This window comes from Cantharellus anzutake, assembly GCF_015039405.1.
Source record: "Cantharellus anzutake strain C23 chromosome Unknown EI90scaffold_40, whole genome shotgun sequence".
Lineage (NCBI taxonomy): Eukaryota > Fungi > Basidiomycota > Agaricomycetes > Cantharellales > Hydnaceae > Cantharellus > Cantharellus anzutake.
Genome location: NW_024066990.1, coordinates 237872 through 255360, shown reverse-complemented (window position 1 = coordinate 255360; position 17489 = coordinate 237872). Strand labels below are relative to the sequence as shown.

Below are 17489 nucleotides of genomic sequence, written 5' to 3'. Positions count from 1 at the left end.
ACACACCGAAGAAGGTGTGAGATTCTATGCTACAATGTACCATCTTGCCTGGTTGTTCAAGATGGGCAAGCCCTCGCAAGAGGATGTTGACACCTGTACCGACTGGTACAGGGTGGCTACAAACAACCGTGCCTCATGAATGCGTATGTCGTGTGACGACATTGAGATGGAGGCGAAAAGACTTCCTGACCAGTACCCCCTGGCTCGTATTGCACGGATGTACATCCTCGCATGTCGATGGATAAAACCAATGACCGATGATGCTCATGAGCATCATAAGATTCAATGTCAGGAACGAGCACTTATGTACTTGAACCCTCCCCCAACGTACCCGGACCCACCCGGCCACACCACACCCGCTCCCCGCTGTCCAACCCTCTCCCTCTTCCTTCCTCTGTCTCTCCTCCTCTTTCCTTTCTCTCTTTCTTCCCCTTTCTTTATCTCATTCCTCTCATCTTCCTTTTCTTGTTTATTTCCTTCTATCTACACGGACCACCCTCCTTTGTATCAATGTACTATTGACCCGTCCGGCCCACACACCCCGGACGGCTCCCCGCTGTGCCCAGCACGCACGCATGCAGCGGATGCTCTCGGGATCCCCCACAGGGATACCCGGATGCCTGCAGCTGTCTCCGAGGGTGACGTGGCACTCGTCATGTGACTCAAGCTGCATGTACATAAATGTACCTGAAGTGGGAACCGAAGAAGTAACCTTCTTCTCACATTCTCCACTTCAGTCTAAGTGGCCAGGGACTGCTGTCCCTTCCCGGACCCGCCAGCATGCACGCCCGGTTTGCACCCCGCGAGGGCCCTTCTGCCGGGTGATACATCCGGACCCCCTCTACCCCGGACGCATCCCTGACAGGCACAGACGTGTCACTAGGCACAGCGCTCTTGGCATAAGTCGCTGAGGCCAAAGCCCTCCACTACGGAGACACTCCCTCATCTCGAATCCGGTCTCTGACACGCTTATATACAGCTTGTAACTAATGCTTGTACTGTAGTTCGAAATCAACTAGAATTAACCCCTAAGCTTACCTCTGTCCCCCATAAGACCTCCGACTGTCACGACCTGGCGTTCCCCGGGGCCAGACGACCTCCTCCCTGACCCTCTCCCACGCCCGAACACTCCCCGCACACTCCGCTCGCCGCCCGTCGCCGTCTAACCACTTCCCGCCACCTCTCCACAACCCCTCTCTTGATTGTCGTTGAACGACCTAGCGGTGCAGAGCGCCGCGACCTGTTGTCCCATGTTTCGCCGCACCTTGTTACCTCGCGGCGAAGGTCACGCTTGACCTTCGTCATCTTGAACACGTGCTCTTTGTTTGTTTTCCTCCTTCTTTTCTCTGCCCGCAATCTCCGCGAGATCTGGCGACTTATTCCCTATTCAGTTTCCTAGCGCTTATATACAGCTTGTAACTAATGCTTGTACTGGAGTTCGAAATCAACTAGAATTACCCCCTAAAGCTTACCTCTGTCCCCGTGAGACCTCCGACCTTCTAAGTATCAGGACCGCGTCGAGAACGAGGCGCAACGCTCCTCCTAGAGTCGTTGAAGCCGAAATCCTGGCTCACTCGCCTAAGTAGCCTCGGCCTCGAGATCGGTGGGGTTTATCCCTCGCTAAAGCTCGGTCGGGTGTAGGACGCCTTTACCACTAGCGGGCAACGCTCAGTCGCCTACGGCTACCCTCGGCAAACTTTCGCACGGTTCTGACACCGACCTTCTGAAGTATCGGGACCGCATCGAGAACGAGGTGCAACGCTCCTCCTCAAGTCGTTGAAGCCGAAATCCCGGCTCACTCGCCTAAGTAGCCTCGGCCTCGAGATCGGTGGGGTTTATCCCTCGCTAAAGCTCGGTCGTGCGTAGGACGCCTTTACCACTAGCAGGCAATGTTCGGTCGCCTACGGCTACCATCAGCGAAGATTCACACGGTTCTGACAACTTCCCACTTCAGACTAAGTGGTCAGGGATGCTCACCCCGCAACAGGACCGCCGCTACACATAGCCGACACCTGTCCCATCGAGTCCCTTGCGCCGGGACCTCACCGCTTTCGGAGCTGTCCCTGACACTCAGCGACTCTAAAGGAGCACTGTGCCCCCTAGCTGTCTCTTGGCCCTCATTTTAGACTTACTGGGGTTGCCTTGCTGGGGTCAGGACTTAAGGGGTCATGGTCAAATTGATATTAGAGCTAAAGTACTATAATGTAGTATACAGGATATACATAGGAGGAAGGAATGAATGGAAGCGGACCCGGGCTGAAGGCCGAAGGGTCCGGAAGCAAACATGGATAAGGAGTGGGGTTGGCCGCACAGCGGCCGGCAATGACCGAGGGTCAAAACAAACAATAACAGATAAATAAAGGAAGGAGCATAGGGCCGCGATAGCGGCAATGGTATTGTAGCAGCGCTGGACTTGGAGTTGGGCCGGAGTCGGGCGCGGGAATGGTAGCGGCCCTGTAGGGGCCAAGTGGGCGGGGTAGAGGAGTCACGCTGGGCACGGTGCCGGAGGCGGACTCATGGCAGGAAGGTTGGTGTGGCTGTGGGGGAGTCGGCCAGGTGCAGGGGAGCCTAGGGGCAAGCAGGGGAGTGAGCAGGGAGTCCTCAGGGAGGATAGGGCTGAGGTTGGGGCTCGCGCTCACGCTTGCATTGCGGGAATGGGCTCGGGCGGCGTCGGGACGGGCGGGGAACGGGCCGGAATGCACGGCCCATGATCTAACTCACGCACACAAGTTGCCCTCTCCATCTCATTTCTTTACACTATCCATTGCTCGCCGTCACGTATTCTCAACTCTTCCTCATGAACTGGGCCGCATACCAATAGGCAATCTTCAAATTATCCGTTTTTTTTTCAAGCTTCGCAGTGGTCAGCTTTATACGATCCTAAACTCCAATCCATTCATTTCATTTCATTCTTGGTTCTGTCCCGCGGGAAGTGATAGCGCTCATGGCGCTGGCCGTTGGGTGCCATATTTTTCTCTTTCTTTTTTGACCAGCTGTGCAATAACTGTGTATCGATAGCAATCTTTCATTCGATTCCACACCACGTCTTTTTTTCGTAAGTTAGCACGGTTGCGTTGTGGATGCGTTCAGGCGTACACTCTACGCGCACGCACATCTGGATTCAATTGGCCGGGCGCTGTGCCAATGCGTGTTTCGTACGCAACATCCGGCCTCAACGCTGCACTCATGCAAAGCTGGCAACTGTCCCCATTTGAAACGTCTCTGCTGTACTGGCCGGCTCGGAGCGAGTCAGCGGCTAGCTTGGCATTGCCCTCCCCGTTATTGTACTCAATTCAGGATACTTTTTTTTTTCGAACTACTGCCATGAGGTTCTTACACTGCATGTATCAAGGGAGTTTGACCTTCCATCACTTCGCCTTTGCTGCGGCCGCTCGCTGTTAGCTCATCTCACTGGCGGGATCGAACGAAACCTATTGACCCAGACTGACGCAATGTCCAGTTATTGCCGCTGCTGCCCTTGCCAAGCGCCATTTACTATTACGCCAGTTTGCTGTTAAGCCGGCGCTCTAGCCGTTGTGTCGCCCCTTCGCGTCCCGCTTAACCTTCACGATTCTTTGATCTGATTCGTGTTTCGTCGATGGTTGCTTACCTGCTCTTCGCCTTTGCTTCGTTGCTAATTGACTCACTTTTTCTCTACGTTGACTGCTCCGCTTATCTCATCGATGTCTGTTTCCTCGCTCTCTCCTCGATTCCTGTCTGCTTGTTAATTCAGTTGCTATACTATGTTGGCTGCTCCGCTATGTATTCTATTGTCGCCTGCTCCTCTACGTACTCTATGTTCTTCGTTTGCCTCGCTGTCGACTGATTTTCTATGTATGCGGATCACGCATCACTAGCACCACCATGGCCGTTTTCCGCTAGAAACCTACATTCCCCCTTATTTAAAATGGGATATCCCGCCCTAACCGATGTGGAGGAGATCCATGTAGGAACTCGCATGGTATTTCTTGGGTGATCTTAGTTGCTAAGATAATTCTCTTGGCAAGCTTTTGACTTGACTGATTCGGTTTCGTTCATTGTCGTTTGAGGTCACTTGGGCGTGTACGTATGACCTACTTGGGCACCCAATACTTATATGGTCAAATTCCGTTGTATGTTCTTATCAAGATGTGGATACACATTCGAGACAAGATTTGCTGACCGAGGGGGTTTCTAGCGGAAAATGGCCATTGTGATGCTAGCAATGCGTGACCCGCATACATGGAAAACCAGTCGACAGCGAGGCAAACAGAGTGCATGAAGAACGGGCGGCAATGGGGCAATAGGGAAATACGGAATATGGAGCAGCCAAATGACTGAAGCAGTTAGCAATGAGGTAAGCAGACAGGAATCAAGGAGAGAGCGAGCAAGCGGTCATTGGTGAGGCAAGTGGAGTTGTCAACGTAGAATCAACGAAGCAAACAAAGAGACAGGGAAGCAACCATCGACAAAACACGAATCAGATCAAAGAAGGGGTGGAGCGTCGTGAAGATTAAGGGGGAGGAAAAGGGCCGACACAGCGGCCAAGAGCGCCGGCTTGACAGCGAACTGGTGTGATAGCAAATGGCGTTTGGCAAGGGCAGCAAGCGGCAATAACTTGAACGTTGCGTCAGTCTGAGTCAATAGGTTTTGCTCGATTTCGCTCACTGAGACGAGCTAACAGGGAGCGGCCGCAGCAAAGGTGAAGAGATGAAAGGCCAAAACCCTTTCTCACACTCACACTTGTATTATAAGCAGTGTAAGAACCCCATGGCAGCAGTTTGAAAAAAAAAAGTGTCCTTGCATAATAACCGGAAGGGCGATGCCTACGTAGTCGCTCCGAGTCACCGATCTGGTTGCCAGCGCTGAATGCAGGGTTCAGGCCGGATGTTGGCCAAAGTTGCGTGGTTGTAGGGGACTCTGGTGCCGAGCGATCGGCCCATGCTAGTTCTGGCGGGTAAACCTACACGGGATTGACGGTGTGAGCTCGGGTGGAAGGCGACGTCAAATTGACTTGGGCAGCGGGTCTCACTCGGAGAGTGAAGCCTGAGATGAGACGATCTCTTTGAATCATTTCGCGTGACAGATCATGCGTAGGCAATAGTTGAAGATCAATCGTGAGCGACATGCAAACTCATGAATTAGGAAAGTCGATACAGATAATAGTAAATATAGGCTTCGAAGTTGTTCCTCCAACACTGAGGAGAGCTAGCACTCTCAATCCTCTAGTCACCCATATTCATCGGGGATCATATCGGAGGCGATCAAGTACTTCTATATATTGTTTGTTTGTCATAGAGGCTGGAGTCCTGCCTAATCCAGTGGCGCCTAAGACAGGAGAGAATCCTTCTCACGGGAGGGGAAGTCCGATTCACGGTGGGAGGAAATATAATCGGACGCCCCGGATGCCGGACCGTGGCACGAGGCGTAAGCGCGCGCATACGAGCTTTCAATACTGTTGCCTTTTGGGTTTGCCTCTCGCGTTTTCCTGTGGATGGGCCACATGGAAAAAACGTGCATGTGGGCGGCCAATGTGATTATATTTGGGCACACAGCCTGTCCAACTTCCTCTCGCTGGACATCTCGATTACAACTTCATCAACCGAGCTCTTTCCTTCCGAGAAGCTCTCATAGCTGGGTGCTCTAGCAGTAGCAGTCTGCAAGGAGCCTACTCTCAACGCACACCTTGGTGCGCCTGTACATCCAGGCACAGTCATTTTCCCACCTAGTCAATTACGCCATGGATTCTGCTTCGTCAGTCGTGATGGCAGCCCTATCCACAATCCGGGATGTTCAGAATCTTAGTCACCAGTTTGGTACCAAGATTCTGATTGCACGAGGCGGCTACTCCGAGGTCTATCGTGCCGAATGGTTCCAATCTGGCGCCCAAGCTCCAGCAAATGTATGTTCTCTTGAACTGACATGTTGACTGTTTCGTTTCACTTCTTCCATTGAGGTCTGCTACAAAGTTCTCAAACCACCCATCAGCAACATGCCGTCTGTCGTAGAGGAAATAAGAAAATCCATGAAAGTGAGGCCCTTTCCCTAGCTAGATTGATAGCAGTGAATGCTCATGTACTGCTCCAGCATCTGAAGAGAGAGATGAGGGCATGGAAGGACTTAGACCATGAAAATATCGTGAAATTCATCGGGTTTGCGATTGAAGTTCGCGGTGCAGTACCGGAAGCGGCGTTGGTGTCCGAATGGTGCTCAAACAAGAATCTTGTTGATTATCTGGATGAAAAACCGACCTGCCGTCGGCTTCCCCTGGTGAGTGGTATCAGCGATAACACTGGTCTTTTGGACTGAAGATGCATATGACCGAATAGCTTCTCGATGTCGCTTGTGGTCTGGCCTACCTCCACGAACGTAAACCTGTTGTAGTCCACGGCGATCTGAAGCCTGTAGGTCAACATGTACTGTCCACGAAGTCGATTTAAAGTAATTGATACCATTTAGCTTAACGTATTAATCAGCGAGGCTGGGCGTGCCAAGTTGTGTGACTTCGGGCTATCTTTGATTGCGGACGGATTGACGACAGGGTATACATCGTCGGGGCCTGCATTCACGTTGCGTTATTGTGCCCCGGAACTTGTAGAGAGTGGTGACAAGACGACGTCTGGCGATATTTACTCCTTTGCCTGCATTTGCACCACGGTGAGCCGTTGTGCTTCTCCAACGCAAACATCCTTGCATTTGACTGAGACATGAGCAGATACTCTTTAATCAAGGTCCGTTCCCTTCGCTTAAGTATGATGCTCAACTACTGGATGCGTTAAGATTCGGTCGATCGCCTTGGGACTGGAAGCAAACTTCTCCAGTGGAGAAAATACTGTCTAGTTGCTGTACAGTTTCTCCTGATGCGCGACCAGCGATGGGGGGAGTCTTTCGATCACTCGTGGATGCCTGTGCTGAGTTAGACTCATCTTCAAGTTTCGAGATGCCTGACCTTAAAACAACGCTGCTGCCGTCAGCGGGGTTCACCGATGGCTCGGTGGATTCGTTCTTTGCACTGAGTGAAAATCGTACGGATTCGAAACTCGCAACGGCATTCAAGAAGGCGGCCATTGAGGCTGTTGGACAAGTAGCTCCTGTTTCCGCCTCTCCCAGCTTTCAAAATGGGTTTTCTGTTAAGAAACAAAAAGAGGATGAGTACGAGGAGGAAGTCGAAGCAGACGGCAACTTCGGAGAAACTCCCACTCTTCCAGACATCGGTACTATGATAGAAGATATTCCCGACATGTCTGAGGATGAGTCTATCTTCGCTTCCCCTCTACTCACTCCGGCTGTTGTCCAAGAAGAGCTGGAGCCGCCAGGAGAGCCAGGTCATCTACTCGCAGAACTTATATCAGCCGCCGCTGAGTTGGAGGCGGCTCTTGGGGAGACCGTTGATGACACGAAGCCACCTGTTCGAGATCTTGCATACGATCCTTCGCCTCCACCTAGCCTCAGGTTTGAGTCTCCTGCCACGCCTACTCTGTTTAATGCATCCCGATTTCTGCCATTTAAGCGCTCTCGCAAGGAAAGGCGCCAGAAGCCCGCTGTCTCGAATTCCGATGAAGGTCTTGCCGACGAAGAAGCTGATGTGCCACCACGAAGCAAGGGCGATGATGATGATGATTGGGACCTACTGGAAGCTCCCGGCCATGAAGAGACGAACGGACCTTCTGGTCGTGGTCGTGGTGGTACGAGTCTTTTCGGACGAGGAGTAGTTAATGGATCCCGGCTGGCTGTTTTCAAAAAGTCCACCCCCACGCGATCGAGAGTCAACCGGACTCCTCTTGACTCAGAACGTACACCATTCACAACCCCAGACCCGACAGCCTCTCCCGCACTGCCCGAAGTTAAGAAGCGAGGGAGAACACATGGTCTCAGTCTTCGGAAGGGTACCACCACCAAATTCCTTCCTGCCAAATTGCCGATTGGTTCATCTCCAACTCCAAGCACATCATCCGTGCGCAGACTGCTCTCCTCTCCATCGAGTTCGAATAAAGGCGTGACCTCTGTACCCTCGCACCGACGTCACGCGCCACAAGATCTTCTATGACAGTTCCCAACTAGCCCTCTCTTAAGTCAAAATCATCTGCATTGTCTCGAGAATCGGTCGGGATGCCAGGTTCTTCGGGGACTTCCGTCAACGACGAAAATTCGGGCACGCGCCCTGCCTTGGCGCAATCCAGATCTGATATTGCTCAAGATGGTACCCTCAAGGGATTGAACCCCCTAGGTGAGATTGATGAACCGCCGAAAATTTTCAACAAGAAAATGAAGGTTGGAGCCGAGAAAGTCATGTCCCTGTTCGGGCAACCCAGATCATAGAGTTCTCCGTTGAACACATTAGTCTTTGCGGATCTCCTTCAGTAACTCATCACGCTCCCAATCTACGTTTGACTAATCCTTGAGATTATTATCGTTTGCGCTCATTGCCTTGTAATCTGCATCCAACATACACCACGCTCATTCTCCACGTTTTCGGATTGTGTTATAAAACGGATACGCTTTATTCATTTACTCGTGCATGCTCAAACTCCGTTCCTTTTGCCTTTTCAAGCCACTCTTTTTTACTCGCAATTGTCAAGACCCAATGGTGCTAACTAGGCGTTGTTGGGATTGATCGTAATATGATACAAATCTATTCTCTGTTTTGGAAAAGTGCATACCAGTTATGGGGTGAAACCAAATGCTTACGTCAAAGCTGGTTCCTAGTGACGTGTCCACAGTATTACCACGCTAGGAATTATATTTCGCCCGGCGGATCACGCTGTGGCGTTGAACAAGCGCGTACCGGAAGAGTTAGTAAACCTTCGATTTGAGGAGATCAAGTACTAAGAAATCTAGACTTGAAGTCATGATCGATGTTACTAGTATGTACGTGACAATTGTGCCCACGAGTAAGGTACGTAATTCATCGTGAATCAACGGTACTACCACGTTGAATCTGACGCTGCGATTTATTCCGGGCATAAAGGTTTGGGCCCAGGGTGTCTGACAGAGTTATGGTTCTGAAGCAACTGAGGCTCAAGCGGAAAACTGTCAGCTACTTCCGGTGTGCCGAGCTTTGTTGTTTTGCCTCGAGTATCTGCCATTGGATGGACCACATGGAGAAAATGTATTCTTGCTTGAATCCGACACACCATCGTGATTGGGCACGCAGGGGTGTCCTTAAGACGTTTCGATCACGAACTGGTCCACGGCGATAACTCGGATCCTGTCTCAAATGTACATCTACACGCTAGATATGCCAGATCACTGTGGATTTCCGGTCGTGATGGAAGCTTTATCCACATTCCAAGATGTCCAGAACTCCAATTATCAGTTTACTTGCCTTCTGGACCGAAGAGATACACCTCATCGAACAGCTTCTCGATGTCGCTCACGGTCTGACTTACCTTCTATAGAAAACCATAGGGATATGCCACAATGGGGCGGGTGTCGGACCAGATGATAAGTAGACCGCTTGAGTAGAATTCTCGACAGAAACATGTGTGAATACATGGTTCAAGCTTGAATTCCAACACCTATTATGGTCCATGGCGATCTCAAGGTTGTAGGCGAAGATGTTTGTCTACGAAGCCGATTTAAAGTAATCGACAACACATAGCTCAACATATTAATCAGCGAGGCCACTTCGGGGCCGCCTATCTTTGATAGCGAACGGATTGACGACAGGGCATACACCGTCGGGACCTACACTCACCTCGTGCTATTGCACCCCAGAAGTTTTCGGCAGCGGCATCAAGACAACATTCGTCGATTACGCCTTTGCCCGTACTTGCATCATAGTGAGTCATTATAATTAAAAAGTCTGTGCCTAAAGGGTCAGAACTCGCTGGCATGTTCTGCGATTTCCAACAGAAATTTCGAATGGTAGGACGTCTGAACAATTATTCGAATCGTAAACTGGACCAGAGTGCTCGCGGAGCGTCCTTGCTGCCGGTACAACACTGAGTTTTAGCACACTCCCAATCCATTTATGAAGATGTGTGTGCATATTCGAGACAATATTTACATAACTAAACTAGGTTTCTCGCGGAAAACGGCCATGGTGCTAGCAACGCGTGACCCGCATACATGGAAAATCAGTCGACAGCGAGGCAAGCAGAGTACGCGGAGTACATGGAGGGGCAGACGACGACGAGGCGAAAGAGAGTAAACGGAATACGTGGTGGAGCAGCCAACATGAAATATCAACTGAAAGAGTTAACAATGAGGTGAGTAGACCGGAATCAAGAAGAGAGCGAGGAAGATGAGACAGGCGGAGCGGTCCACGTAGAGCAAAAGTGAATCAATTAGCAAAAAAAAGCAAACAAAGAGTCAGGCGAAGAGCAGGTAAGCCACCACGACGAAACACGAATCAGATCAAAGGAGAGCACCGCGAAGGTGGAGCGGGACGCAGAGGGGCGACACAACGGCTAGAGCGCCGGCTTGACAGCAAACAGGCGTGATAGCAAATGGGTTTTGGCAAGGGCAGCAGCGGCAATAACTTGGGCGTTTCGTCAGTCTGAGTCAATAGGTTTTGCTCGATCTCGCTCACTGAGACGAGCTGACAGGGAGCGGCCGCATCAAAGGTGAACAGATGAAAGGCCAAAACCCTTTCTCACACTTGGATTATAAGCAGTGTAAGAACCCCATGGCAGTAGTTTGAAACAAAAGTGTCCTTAATTAAGTACAATAACCGGGAGGGATGCCAAGCTAGTCGCTCCGAGTCATCGATCTGGTTGCCAGCGCTCCTCGTACGAATGCAGGGTTCAGGCCGGATGTTGGCCAAAGTTGCGTGGTCGTAGGGGTATGTGGTGCCGAGCGATCGGCCCCAAAGGCTTGAGAATCGAGGGGGCCTAAGTCGAACGCGAAGAATGACACATTGGGCCGGAGATGGAAGAAGAATGGGACTGTTTTGAGGGGAAAGGGTATGCTGGTTCTGGCGCGTAAAACTACACGGGATGGACGGTCGTGAACTCGGGTGGAAGGTGACGTCAAATTGACTTGGGCTGCGGGTCTTACTCGGAGAGTGAAGCTTGAGATGAGACGATCTCTTCGAATCATTTCGCGTGACAGATCGTGCGTAGGCAATAGTTGAAGATCAATCGTGAGCAGTCGGACAAGATGATGGTGAACACTTAAATTAGGAATGTCTATACAAATAATAGTAAATACAGGCTTCGAGGTTGTTGAGGAGAGCTAGCACTCTCAATCCTCTGACCCCTAGTCCCCCATATAAGGAATGTACTCATTATCAGACGCACAAATCCCGTTGGATAGGAACATGCGCACTAGTACTCTTAGTCGGGTGGGCGCCTAAGACAGGAGATAATTTGCATGTTCCTTCTCATGGGTTGGGAAGTGCACAATCACTCACGATTGGTCCGATTCTCTATTCCAATAGAGGCTGGTAACCTGCCCAGTTCGATTCATGGGTGGGAGGGAAGTATGATCGGACGCCCCGGATGCCGGACCGGACATACATTTGGAGCCACGAGGCGCAAGCAGAATGTGTTGCGCGCGCATACGAGCTTTTCATTGTTTGCCTTTTGGGTTTGCCTCTCGCGTTCTCCAGTGGATGGGCCACATGGAAAAAACGTGTTCGTGTTTGAATCCGACACATATAGGCGGCCAATGTGATTGTGTTTGACCACACAGCGTGTCCAACTTCCTTTGGCTGGACATCTCGATTGCAACTTCATCAACCGAGCCCTTTCCTTCCGAGAATCTCGTATAACTAGGTGCTCTAGCTGTAGCAGTCTGTAGGGAGCCTACTCTCAACGCACACTTTGGTGCGCCTGTACATCCAGGCAGTCATTTTCCCACCTAGTCAATTACGCCATGGATTCTGCTTCGTCAGTCGTGATGGCAGCCCTATCCACAATTCGAGATGTTCAGAATCTCAGTCATCAGTTTGGTACCAAGATTCTGATTGCACGAGGCGGCTACTCCGAGGTCTATCGTGCCGAATGGTTCCAATCTGGCACCCAGGCTCCAGTAAATGTATGTTCTCTTGAACTGACATGTTGAGGGTTTAGTTTCACTTCTTCCATTGAGGTCTGCTACAAAGTTCTCAGACCACCCATCAGCAACATGCCGTCTGTTATAGAGGAAATAAGGAAATCCACGAAGGTGAGGGCCTTTCCTAGCTAGATTGGTAGCATCGAAGGCCCATGTACTGTTGCAGCATCTGAAGAGAGAGATGAGGGCGTGGAAGGACTTAGACCATGAAAATATCGCGAAATTCATCGGTTTTGCGATTGAAGTTCGCGGTGCAGTACCAGAAGCGGCGTTGGTGTCCGAATGGTGCTCAAATGGTAATATTGTTGAATATCTGCATGAAAAACCGACCTGCGGTCGGCTGCCTCTGGTGAGTGATATCAGCGACAACACTAGTCTTTTGGACCGAAGATGCATGATTGAATAGCTTCTTGATGTCGCTTGTGGTCTGGCCTACCTCCACGAACGTAAACCTGTTGTAGTCCACGGCGATCTGAAGCCTGTAGGTCAACATGCACTGTCCGCGAAGTCAATTTAAAGTAATCGATACCATTTAGCCTAACATATTGATCAGCGAGGCTGGGTGTGCCAAGTTGTGTGACTTCGGGCTATCTTTGATTGCGGACGGATTAACGACAGGGTATACATCGTCGGGACCTGCATTTACCTCGCGCTATTGCGCCCCAGAAGTCTTTGACAGCGGCATCAAGACGACATTCGGTGATGTTTACTCCTTCGCTTGCACTTGTATCATGGTGAACCCTTATAGTTCGCGAATATGACTTCCTTGCACTTGACTGAAACCTAAGCAGATACTTTTTGATAAAAGGCCCTTCCCTTCGCTTAAGAGGGATGCCGAACTATTCGATGCGTTAAGAGATGGTCGATTGCCTTGGGACTGGAAGCAATCCTCTCCCGTGGAGAAAATACTATCCAGTTGCTGTGCGGTTTCTCCTGATGCGCGACCGACGATGGGGGAGGCCTTTGGATCACTCGTAGACGCCTGTCCCGAGCTAGACTCATCTTCAAGCTTCGAGATGCCCGACCTTAAAATCAAGGCGCTACCGCCAGCAGGGCCCACCAACGGCCCGGCAGACCCACCCTTCGCACTGAGCGGAGATAGTACGGATCCGAAGGAAGTGGCCAGTAAGGTTAAGTTAATGGACAAGTAGCTCCTGTTTCCACTTCTCACGACTTCCAACAGGTTCAGTCGTTGCCGGAGTTGACGCCTGAACTCTTCGACACCGGAGTTGATGCGTCGGTTGCTATTTCCCCTGAAGCTCAAGATGGTATCCTTGGATTGGAGCCGCTGCCCGGCCTGTTGCTGGCGCGCGTATCGCCCGATCCCCTAAAGACGGTGCAGACAGGAGAAACAAATATCGTATCGCTGCAGCAAGAGGCTGAAACTCCGAGGCAAAAGATCAACAATCTCGCAGCAGGGGGTGACCTGGCGGTTTTAACTCTTAGAGGCATCAATACTACCGCAGATTGGTGTCCACCCATAAAGAATGCGACTGGTGCTGCACTCTTCATCTTCGACGAGGCTAAAGTCGGTAATGATTCACGCTTGTTCGCAAATGTGAGCTCACCCGGTTTGCGTTATGTAGAACTTCAAGGAGAACGCTAGGGAATGGACTAATTTCGGGGAATACGTGGCAACGACCATGGCCGATGCTGCTTCGGCAATAAAGTCCGGCGATGTGTCAGAATCAGAAGCAATGTCATGGGTGGAAAGTGTCACCGATCTTGATGGGTAAATCCGTATCTCGGCGGTCTTCGATATGGTATTTACATCAAGTCCCAGCGCGCTACAGAAGATTAAGTCCGAAATTGAAAAACGAGAAAAAGTAGCGAAACGATCGATTAACAGAAAAACATTCTCTTCCTTGAGAAGAATTGATGACCTGAAGAAGGATTTTGACAAAGCATTGGCATTATTCCAGGTAGCTTTCCTTACAGTATCGTCCCATAACCGTTCTGATTGTTGGCAAATGCAGGTTAGGACGAAGTTGATAACGGGTGCCAAGTTAGCGGTGATAGAACATCGTATACACGACGACAAAATTCTCGATAGTCTCCGATGCCCTATTGTCCATGATGGTTCCACTCAGGCGTGCCTGGAGGGCACTAGGGTTGATCTCACTGAACGTATCATGGCATGGTGCTACAACACCGGGGATAGCGAGAACCGGCTAATGCTGTTGACTGCTGTGGCCGGTGCTGGCAAGACTTCGATTGCACTCACGATAGCAGAACGATGTGCTAGTGATGCTACCCTGTTACTGCTCTTCTTCTTTAAAGCGGGCGAACAGTCGCGGCCCGATTCTCTATTCAGTGGCATAGCTCGAGCTTTGGCAGACCATGACCCCGTTTACCACACTTTCATTACCTCTGCTCTTCGAAAGGACCCTAGTCTTTCAACAGCTTCACTCACCACGCAATTCCAGGAATTGGTCGCTCCACCTCTGCTCCATAAACCTCCACCTCCTGACCGTCCTATGGTGATAATCATCGACGCTTTGGATGAATGTGACGAAGACGTGTTTGAGCCCCTTGCCGAAATCCTTAGGGACGAAGTGTCTATGCTACCATCTTCCGTCAAATTCTTCATCACATCGAGACAATTTGATCTCGTGAATCGCTACCTCTCCCCCGATTACCCTATTGATCGTCTCACTATTGATCTCTTGGATGAGGCAAATGTGCAGGACTGTGCTAGATTCATACGCTTCCAGCTGCAAAGGCTAAAAAAGTTACATCCGGATTTACGGCATCGCCTTCATGACGAGGATAAAATGGTACAGGAGATCTCGGAACGAGCAAATGGCTTGTTTACCTGGATCAGCACCATCTTTCGCTACATGAAGCTGGCCAAAAAGAATCCTATGAGGACACTAGAAAGTCTGCTTGACACTGGTGCCAAACGACCAGAGGTCCCTGCCGAGAAGATGATGGATGACTTGTATACGAGCATTTTGAAGAAATGTGCTTGGGAGGATGAAGATTTTGCTCACGATTACCCAATTGTGATAGGAGCAATCTTCGTCGCCCAGCAGCCTCTGTCCATGACAGCCTGGGATACAATTCTGTTGCCTTTCCTCCAGTCTTCTGTTCGATATGTGTTGGCTGAACTTGCACCTCTCCTCTCAGGAGTTGAGGATCACTACACTCCGGTTCGCATCTTGCACCAATCTTTCCGCGATTTTATTGTCAATCGGATCAATTCCCAAACAATCAGCCCTCATTGCAGACCAGTAACTGTGGGGATAGAGAATGCCAGGGTTGCCCTGCGATGTATCGAGATCCTGAACCAGGATCTCTGCTCTGTAGAGGGCTTAGGATTGATTGAAAACGTGTCTGAAAAAGATGAAATGCCACCCATTCCTCCAAACGAGTTATCTGAGCACTTTCATTATGCATGTTGCCACATTATCCATCATCTCAGCGGAGTCCAGGAACCGACACAGCAGCTTGCTGGGTCAGTTGCTGTGTTTCTGAGTCAGGAAGCAACTTGCTGGATGGAGGTTTGTGTGAGAATGGAAACCTATGTCAGTATCTCTTTACTCCCTGAGTGGGCTAAGGTATGGGTTATCGATAAATTGCATTAATGAAACTGCCTCATGATCTTATCCAGCTGGCTGTTGTCCACAGGTCGAAAGATGCTGTCGGCACACTGACTAATGTGCTTACTCGACTTCACTGGAATTTGGGATTTTTTTCAAGATTCCAGGAGGCATATGAGGCAGCAAACGATTCTGTTGCACTCTGCCGTTACCTTTTTTCTGTGGACTCAAGTTCCTATGCTCCACATTTGGCCGAGTCACTCAACAGTCTATATAGTGCCCTTTACAAACTCGGACGGCACTCGGAGGCACTCCCATTTGCTGAAGAAAGTGTCAAACTCCGGCGCCAGCTGGTTGCCATTAACCCAGGATACACCCCGGATTTGGCCATGTCACTCAACAATTTACATAATGCTCTTTCCAATCTCGGACAGTACTCAAAGGCCCTCCTATCCATCAAAGAAAGTGTCAGACTCTACCGCCAGTTAGTTGTCGTTAACCCAGGATTAATCACCCCAGATTTGGCCTTGTCACTCAACAATCTACGTAATGCTCTTTCCAAACTCGGACGGCACTCGGAGGCGCTCCCATTTATTGAAGAAAGTGTTAAACTCTACCGCCAGTTAGTTGTCATTAACCCGGGATCATACACCCCAGATTTGGCCAGGTCACTCAACAATCTACGTAATGCTCTTTCCAAACTCGGACGGCACTCGGAGGCGCTCCCATTTATTGAAGAAAGTGTCAAACTCAACCGCCAGCTAGTTGCCATTCATCCGGAATCATACACCCCAGATTTGGCCAGGTCACTCAACAATCTATATAATGCTCTTTCGGATCTTGGACGGCACTCGGAGGCGCTCTCATTCATTGAAGAAACTGTTCGACTCTGGCACCGGCTAGTTGCTGTTCACCCAGGATCATACACCCCAAATTTGGCTGGGTCACTCAACAATATATATAATGCTCTTTCACATCTCGGACAACACTCGGAGGGGCTACCATTCATTGAAGAAAGTGTTCAACTCTACCGCCAGTTAGTTGCCGTTCACCCAGGATCATACACCCCAAATTTGGCCGGGTCACTCAACAATCTATATAATGCTCTCTCGCATCTCGGACGGTACTCAGAGGCGCTCCCATTCCTCGAAGAAAGCATTAAACTTTGGCGCCAGTTATTTGCTGTTCACCCAGGATCATATGCCCCGAATTTGGCCGGGTCACTCAACAATCTATATAATGCTCTTTCGCATCTCGGACAGCACTCGGAGGCACTCCCATTCATCGAAGAATGTGTCACAATCTGGCGCCAGCTAGTTGGCATTAACCCAGGAGCACACACCCCAAAATTGGCCAAATCAGTCGAGAATCTACGTAATGCTCTTTCCAATCTCGGACGTTATTCCGAGGCGCAAATGGTCCACATTTGAACGCGTTCCCCTCATCATTGCGCTTCCCACTTTGCCACTGCCCATGCCACAGCTCGAGAATCAATTTTTGATTGCAAGCCTCTATTGATACAATATTTTCAACATTCACTGGCCACGCTATACCTACAATGAATCACGGTTACATCCTACAATTTCAATATCAAATTCTTTCTCTAACACATTTTTCCTCCCATCGCCCATCGCTGATGTACTGGTCTACGCGTGTTTTTGCATACTGCATAAGCGATGATGTGGAGGTTTGGCAAATGGTGGTGACTTGGGGAAAAACGTAAGAGGCACAACAAGCTGATAAATACTATCATCTTGCCAAGAAGTAACATGTGCCTGTCGAATCATCGCCATTGTGTTCGAATGGAGCGTGAAGTCCGGCAAGTTGTGCTGACGTCAATGGTGGCTGGCTTGTATGTCGGATTCGACTCGGCAAACTCGGCGCATTTCCCACGTCCCCACCAACTCCAATATATCAATCCTCTCCTTCGAAGGCCCACCTGTTTCTTCCCAACCGCTCCTCTTCCTA

The 17489-nt window shown here is 50.2% G+C and overlaps 6 protein-coding genes across 6 annotated transcripts; 5 read left to right on the top strand and 1 right to left on the bottom strand.

Moving 5' to 3' along the window:
• Window positions 1-4361: 4361 nt before the first annotated feature.
• Window positions 4362-5207, bottom strand: EI90DRAFT_1766756 (uncharacterized protein). The gene is made up of 3 exons (XM_039052181.1): window positions 5012-5207; window positions 4721-4942; window positions 4362-4596 (listed from the first exon to the last, which is right to left on the bottom strand). Exons 1-3 carry the CDS (start codon window positions 5105-5107, stop codon window positions 4465-4467), a joined length of 450 nt encoding a protein of 149 aa, XP_038913628.1. The 5' UTR covers window positions 5108-5207; the 3' UTR covers window positions 4362-4464.
• Window positions 5208-6057: 850 nt separating this feature from the next.
• EI90DRAFT_2877671 (kinase-like domain-containing protein) lies at window positions 6058-6624 on the top strand (the record flags this gene model as incomplete). The annotated part of the gene is made up of 3 exons (XM_039053899.1): window positions 6058-6249; window positions 6309-6383; window positions 6439-6624. Coding segments are annotated over 3 exons (453 nt in total), but the record flags the coding sequence as incomplete, so codon positions are not given.
• A 56-nt stretch (window positions 6625-6680) lies between these two features.
• On the top strand, window positions 6681-8445 carry EI90DRAFT_1766655 (uncharacterized protein). The gene has a single exon (XM_039052180.1). The coding sequence runs from the start codon at window positions 6854-6856 to the stop codon at window positions 8024-8026; it is 1173 nt and encodes a 390-aa protein (XP_038913626.1). The 5' UTR covers window positions 6681-6853; the 3' UTR covers window positions 8027-8445.
• A 2895-nt stretch (window positions 8446-11340) lies between these two features.
• On the top strand, window positions 11341-12033 carry EI90DRAFT_2974974 (uncharacterized protein). Its single transcript, XM_039055831.1, has one exon. It carries the CDS (start codon window positions 11407-11409, stop codon window positions 11596-11598), a length of 192 nt encoding a protein of 63 aa, XP_038913625.1. The 5' UTR covers window positions 11341-11406; the 3' UTR covers window positions 11599-12033.
• A 103-nt stretch (window positions 12034-12136) lies between these two features.
• On the top strand, window positions 12137-12740 carry EI90DRAFT_2927904 (uncharacterized protein; the record flags this gene model as incomplete). The annotated part of the gene is made up of 3 exons (XM_039054949.1): window positions 12137-12328; window positions 12386-12460; window positions 12516-12740. Coding segments are annotated over 3 exons (492 nt in total), but the record flags the coding sequence as incomplete, so codon positions are not given.
• On the top strand, window positions 12585-17121 carry EI90DRAFT_1766464 (uncharacterized protein). The gene is made up of 7 exons (XM_039052179.1): window positions 12585-12713; window positions 12771-13109; window positions 13163-13507; window positions 13566-13711; window positions 13763-13901; window positions 13956-15539; window positions 15593-17121. Exons 1-7 carry the CDS (start codon window positions 12711-12713, stop codon window positions 16949-16951), a joined length of 3915 nt encoding a protein of 1304 aa, XP_038913623.1. The 5' UTR covers window positions 12585-12710; the 3' UTR covers window positions 16952-17121.
• The last annotated feature ends 368 nt before the right edge of the window (window positions 17122-17489 follow it).

Bases quoted from the DNA above. Each gene is read 5' to 3' on its own strand.
- EI90DRAFT_1766756 (XM_039052181.1), bottom strand. From the start codon at position 5,107: ATGTCGCTCACGATTGATCTTCAACTATTGCCTACGCATGATCTGTCA. The intron at 4,943-5,011 runs GTGAGACCCGCT...AATCCCGTGTAG, and splicing joins TCTCAGGCTTCACTCTCCGA to GTTTACCCGCCAGAACTAGC. The intron at 4,597-4,720 runs GTGAGTGTGAGA...GCAACGTTCAAG, and splicing joins ACACTGCTTATAATACAAGT to TTATTGCCGCTTGCTGCCCT.
- EI90DRAFT_1766655 (XM_039052180.1), top strand. From the start codon at position 6,854: ATGGGGGGAGTCTTTCGATCACTCGTGGATGCCTGTGCTGAGTTAGAC.
- EI90DRAFT_2974974 (XM_039055831.1), top strand. From the start codon at position 11,407: ATGATCGGACGCCCCGGATGCCGGACCGGACATACATTTGGAGCCACG.
- EI90DRAFT_1766464 (XM_039052179.1), top strand. The intron at 13,508-13,565 runs GTCGGTAATGAT...TGCGTTATGTAG, and splicing joins TCATCTTCGACGAGGCTAAA to AACTTCAAGGAGAACGCTAG. The intron at 15,540-15,592 runs GTATGGGTTATC...GATCTTATCCAG, and splicing joins TACTCCCTGAGTGGGCTAAG to CTGGCTGTTGTCCACAGGTC.